Source organism: Polypterus senegalus, chromosome 2, assembly GCF_016835505.1.
Source record: "Polypterus senegalus isolate Bchr_013 chromosome 2, ASM1683550v1, whole genome shotgun sequence".
Lineage (NCBI taxonomy): Eukaryota > Metazoa > Chordata > Cladistia > Polypteriformes > Polypteridae > Polypterus > Polypterus senegalus.
Window position 1 is genome coordinate 31,443,783 of NC_053155.1, and position 6,000 is coordinate 31,449,782.

General features: G+C 38.1%; 1 protein-coding gene across 1 annotated transcript in view; it reads left to right on the forward strand.

The window, feature by feature from the left end:
* LOC120524363 (phosphatidylinositol 4,5-bisphosphate 5-phosphatase A-like) overlaps nucleotides 1-2,275 on the forward strand; it is a 52,818-nt gene extending 50,543 nt beyond the window's left edge. Inside the window, exon 8 of the mRNA XM_039746225.1 lies at nucleotides 1,010-2,275. Within this exon, the coding sequence (XP_039602159.1) occupies nucleotides 1,010-1,120 (111 nt within the window). The 3' untranslated portion in view covers nucleotides 1,121-2,275. The remainder of the gene's footprint in view (nucleotides 1-1,009) is intronic.
* The last annotated feature ends 3,725 nt before the right edge of the window (nucleotides 2,276-6,000 follow it).

Sequence of the window (6,000 nt, forward strand, 5' to 3'; positions counted from 1 at the left end):
TTAATTTTTGTATTTTAGTTTTGTTTATAATCTGTGTTTTATCTATTTTTTGGTGTCCTTGAGTGTTTAGAAAGGCGCCTACAAATAAATAAATAAATAAAATGTATTATTATTATTACAAGTTCAGCACAACACACATTTTACTTTCAAGTGGGAAACACTTTGTTCGTTCCCCACCAATACTCATTATACAGCACAGTATTAAGCGCACAGCAATGTCTTTTCTTCTTCTTGTCCTGTCTGTTTCTTTCTTGTTCGCCGCCACTCCTCCTCTGGCAAGCTTTGTCCCCCTTCCTACCGACTCTTGACTCGTACAGATTTTATTTTATTTTAATTTTATTTTTATTTTTAATTTTTAATTTTATTTTTTTTTCTCCAGCATTTGGAGTTTTTTTTTTTGTTTGTTTTTTCTGTCCACCCTGGCCATCGGACCTTACTTATTCTATGTTAATTAATGTTGACTTATGTTTATTTTTTATTGTGTCTTCTACTTTTCTATTCATTTTGTAAAGCACTTTTTTTGTATGAAAATGTGCTATATATATAAATGTTGATTGATTGATTGATCGAGTGAATTGAGGTGGCCCCTTTTATTCTGCACCACGGAGCACTTCAGATGGCTCATCAGCATCGTCTGGAAGCACTACTAGATGTGGTGGAAACCTAAAGTAGGGCTCTGTAGCTCCCTCTGGAGGCTCCCACTGAACCCAACAGGGCTGGGCCAAACTCCAATTGCCCTGGAGCCTTGTGGGAATCTGACGTGCTGCTGCCATCTTGCGCCCCGGGAAAGGCATTACCCTGTGCACATCTGCTACCCGATCTTCCTTCATGACAACCTCCCGGCCATCCATCAAGCTGGATGTTATTTTGTCAAAGTACAGTTAATAGCAAGCGATTAACTGTTTTGGGCTGAAGTCTTGTGATAATGTTTCCTACGTTAAGGGTGGTGTGTTTTATTAAGCCTACAATATCTTTGACCCTTCATTTCTAATCATTTTTATTTCCTTAGTTATTGCAGAGAAGAAGAAGCTCAGTGATATATGTGCGAAAAGGACGTGTGAAAAAAGCAATATGGAGTCCTAGCGGCCTCTCCCCTGTTTCATTAAACGTGACCACTTGATCTTCGCACACTACCAAGAATGACATTATTTTGAGCTTTTCCACGAACGTATATTGCTTTGTCTTACTCCTTACTACTCCATTTACCAGGAAGATAAGCCCGGAGACACAAGAGAACCAGATCATTGCAACCAAAGAGTCGTCCCTACTTGCCTAAGTGAGACTGTACCTACATTGTTCATTTATTTTCACCATACTCCCAATCTGAAGAACACAAGGCTGACCCATTTCATCGAAACTTGGTGTTTGAATTCCTGAAGTGAATGCAGCACTCCAGGTCTAACTTCATAATCTTCTGTGACAATTCTTCGCACGTTTTGGGTGTTCCTTCATCGTTCCCATTTATTCTGTAATTCCTGCATCATATTTACAATCATATTTATTTTCGTAGCAGTGAAAAAACTGAATCCAAAGAGATTTACAAATCACAATACAATAGAAATACTTGCACTTCTATATTTTAGAAAGGACTAATGGCTCCTTCAGTAGCCACTACTGGGCCATATTGCCTGTTTCACGACTCCCATTTTCATGGTTTTGCACCAGTACCCCATGCTCAATTGGTTTTGCACCAGTATCGAATGCTCAACTCTTTCCTCAATGTGCATCTGGAGAAAAAAAATTGAGAATCTGACAGATAGAAGTACAATGATAACTGATGCTAGAACCTTCTGGAAAAAAGAAGATTTTGTTAGATTTTATCAAAATGGCAGTTACATTGGAGCAGTGGTTCTCTCTGCTTCTAGATGACATAACAGTGACAGGAGCCAACAGGAAAGGCATAAGGGAGCCCTGTGTAGGAATGATGGGATTACCGAAGGACCTGTAGAAGTGGTCTGCAAGATGACAGGTACCAAACACCTCCTGATGAGGGTGATTCATTATTTATTCTGCATAACGTCATCAATGAGTAATTATTATCATGCATGTTTTGAGTTCTTTCAGTATATTTCAATGAGTGAGGGTTTTATTCTTTAAACTTCTGACCATTTTCTATAGATCATGGTAGTCAAACCTGTGAACTCCTCGGAGACAGCAACATTTTAAATAGACTTCTTAATGTTCCTGCCAGGCTATTTGGTACATCAACAATATATGCTTATGTCCGTAAAGTATAAATGTATTATTTTTTTAATAAATATTTAAATTGACAATTTGCATCTCTATGGCTTTTGTGCTAATGGCTGGCCAAAGTCCACCGTGCAGACCATGTTGGTTTTCATTTTGATGAATAAATTATGGTATAAAAATTGGTAATAAAAAATACTAATCAGGGAGACATTTTCATTAAGTGGTGGTCTATGTAAATCTATTATTATTATTATTATTATGAACCAAGACACACAAAGAAAATATTGCTTGTTATGATAAAGCGTATTCTTCGATTATGTTGGACAGCTTCTTCCACACTTTTGGGTGGCTGTATATTATGAAGTCTGCCCTGTTGATGACAAAATTCACCTTTAAATTTTCCTCTCACGTACTGTTCTATTACAATCACCTATTTTTTTTGATTTCCTCTTGTATTCTGAGTAAACATGTACAGTGAAACAGCTACAACTGGAATATCTGTGGTCGGGTTAGCTAATACTAGTGGCACTGCTACTAGAAATGCTGCTCGGCTATACCTTGCAAATGGGACAGCCATGCCAAAGTGTCTCATTACATTAAAAACAACTGGACGTACCATAAGCATTTTGTCCCGGGGCACCAAAGTGTAGTACATCATCCGCACTCAGCATCAACCCAACAAAGATATTTTATAAAAATATTTTAATATAAAAGTTGGACTTTTTTTGAAAGTGATTAACAAGGGTAATGAAGGATTTCGATAATTGAAACCGATGTTTCTACAACTGATGTCAAGTTTAAGACGGCCATTTTTGTCAGTCCACAAATCAAAAGTGTCATCAATAACAAGCGGTTTGAAGATCTACTAGTGGGACTAGGGAAATTCGCATGGAAGGCATTCGTGGATGTTGTTGAGGATTGTCTTGGCAACTACAGAACAACAACAACATTTATTTATATAGCACATTTTCATACAAACAGTAGCTCAAAGTGCTTTACATAATGAAGAATAGAAAAATAAAAGACACAATAAGAAAATAAAATTAATTAACATAGAATAAGAGTAAGGTCCAATGGACAGGGGGGACAGAAAAAACAAACAAAAAAAAACTCCAGACGGCTGGAGAAAAAAATAAAATCTGTAGGGATTCCAGACCATGAGACCGCCCAGTCCCCTCTGGGACATTCTACCTAACATAAGTGAAACAGTCCTCTTTGGATTTAGGGTTCTCACGGAAGGGCTTGATGATGATGATGGTCACGTAGACTTCTGCACCAAACTACCTTCAGCTGGCTGATGACATGTTTCAATCATACAAAACCATAAAGTGCAATGGGTTGCTAAAGATTCGTTTTCTGCATTCACACTTGAACTTCTTTCCTGCTAATCTTGGGGTAGTCAGTGACAAATACGGTGAGAAGAGGTGGAAAAGCAGTTTCAGGGCAAGTGGAATCCATCAGTGTTGCACACTGAAATGAGACACGTCAGATGCGGAGTACAAATAAATAGGCAGCAAAACATTTTAGCTCGATTGAAGTAATAAATTAGGGCCGCATCATTAATTGAATAAACACACTAAATTCAATGAAAGTTAACCATTTTTTTTCCATATCCAAGCCCCTATGTGACACAGTCAATCAGAAATGATATTTGTGCTCATATTGATGCTATCTTATCAAATTGAGCAAACATTTTTCAAGAAGCAAATCCAGAATTAGCTTTTGCAATGTCTGTACACAAGACTCTCGTGGAAAATTCCATCCTTGAGGTGTGCTATTTCTGTGAAATGAATGACACAAACGAATCACAATTGGGCTATAATTGCTAAATTTTGACTAAGCTCACCACCTTGCTTTGTTTAAATTGGCACGCTGTAGTGTCACTGTAATCCATGTTGATTTTCCGATGCAGAGATGTGACAGAAACTGATTAAAAAGTGAAGTAAAATAAGGCAAATTTCCACTCAATTTTACTTCATGTCAAATGTGGCATGTTTGTATTGGATTTAAAACGAGAAGTGAATGTCTGGTATAGTTCTGATTCCATTTGTTTGTTTTGGCTGTTCACACTTCTCTAAAAGGATTGTATCTCTCTCACATACAGATGTGGACAAATTCGGTGGTACCACTCCACAAAAAAACGCAAACCCACAATTGTCTCCGAAATAACTGACAAAAGTAATTGGAACCCATCATTGTTTGTTCCATATTTATTTCATTTTGATCCAACAGAATTTTTCAAATATTAACACAAATGAAAAGGGCATCGACAAAAATAACGTGACCCTTAACTTAATATTTTATTGCAAAACTTTAAGAAGCAATCACTGACTTTAAGGAGTTTTAAGACTTTAAGGACTCTTAAAACTTGGACTTGATGTTTATGGAAGAAATAAGTGGATAGGACTGGTGAGCTTTGTTGGACTGTTCTCGTCTAGAAAACAAGCGATTCTGGAGCTCTCTGCTAGACTTCTGAGCCTGTCCATGGGTAGTTTGGCCCCCTCTTCCTGAGCAAACTGCTCTAGCCATATCAGGATTGAAAGGGGTCTTCTCCAGACAGCATGTTTCAGTTCTTTCCATAGATGTTTGACTGGATCAAGGCTTATAGAAGGCCACTTCAGAATAGTCCAATGTGTTGCTCTTAGCGATTCTTGGATGCTTTTAGCTATGTATTTTGGCTCATTATCCTGTTGGAGTATCCATGACCTGAGACTGAGACAGAGCTTTCTGACACTGGTCAGTATGGTTCACTCCAGAATGTCTTGTCAGAATGTCTTTATTGTTACCTGCACAGACCGAAGGCACCTCATGCCAGATTGCAGCAAAGCTGCCCCAAAACAAAACCAAGCCTTATCCATGTTCCACAGTAGGTTTTGGTGTTCTTTTCTTTGAAAGCTTCATTTCTTTGTCTGTGAACTTAGAGCTGATGTGACTTGCTAAAACGCTCCGGTTTGCTCTCATCTGTCCAAAGGACATTCTTCCAGAAGCATTGTGGCTTGTCAAATTCCAGTCTGGATTTTATAGGTTTTTCTATCAACAGTGGAGTCCTCCTGGGTCTTTTTCCATTGAGCCAACCATCACTCAAAAAGTGACCGACTGTGCAATCAGATATTGATGGACCTCAACCTTGAAGTTCAGCTTGTATCTTTTAGAAGTTGTCCTTAGCTTTTTTTCTACCATTCTCACTATCCTTCTGTCCATTCTGGGGTTGATTTTCCTCTTGTGGTCACATCCAGGGAGGTTGGCTACAGTCCCATGGACCTTAAACCTCTTAGTAATATTTGCAACTGTTCTCACAGAAACATCACGCTGCTTGGAGATGGTTCTAGCCTTTGCCTTTAATCTGCATGTCTATCATTTTCTTTCTGATCACCTCAGGCAACTCTCTCCTTTGCTTTCTCTGGTCCGTGTTCAGTATGGGACACACGATGACACCAAAACAGCAAAGTGACGAATTTCCTCCCTTTAAATGGGCTGAATGTCTGATTGCATGATTTGAGACCTGTGTGATGTCAAGTCAAGAACACTGCTAGTTTAAAGATCACTCCAATTCAATTATTTGGGATCTTTTATTGGGTTACCAACAAATGCGTGCAGGCCATTTTAGATTATCTTAGTAGAATAAACAATAATTGATCTCTTTTCACACTTGCTTTGCTTTACTTGATAAAACATCAAAGGCATGCAGGTATGCAGCAGACAACTGCATTTTATTTAATCACTTCAGAATCATACAGCACTTTTTTAGTGAGATCTAAGGGTACCAACAAATTTGTCTATGTCTGCATGAGTGAAAAAATTTAAACTGAG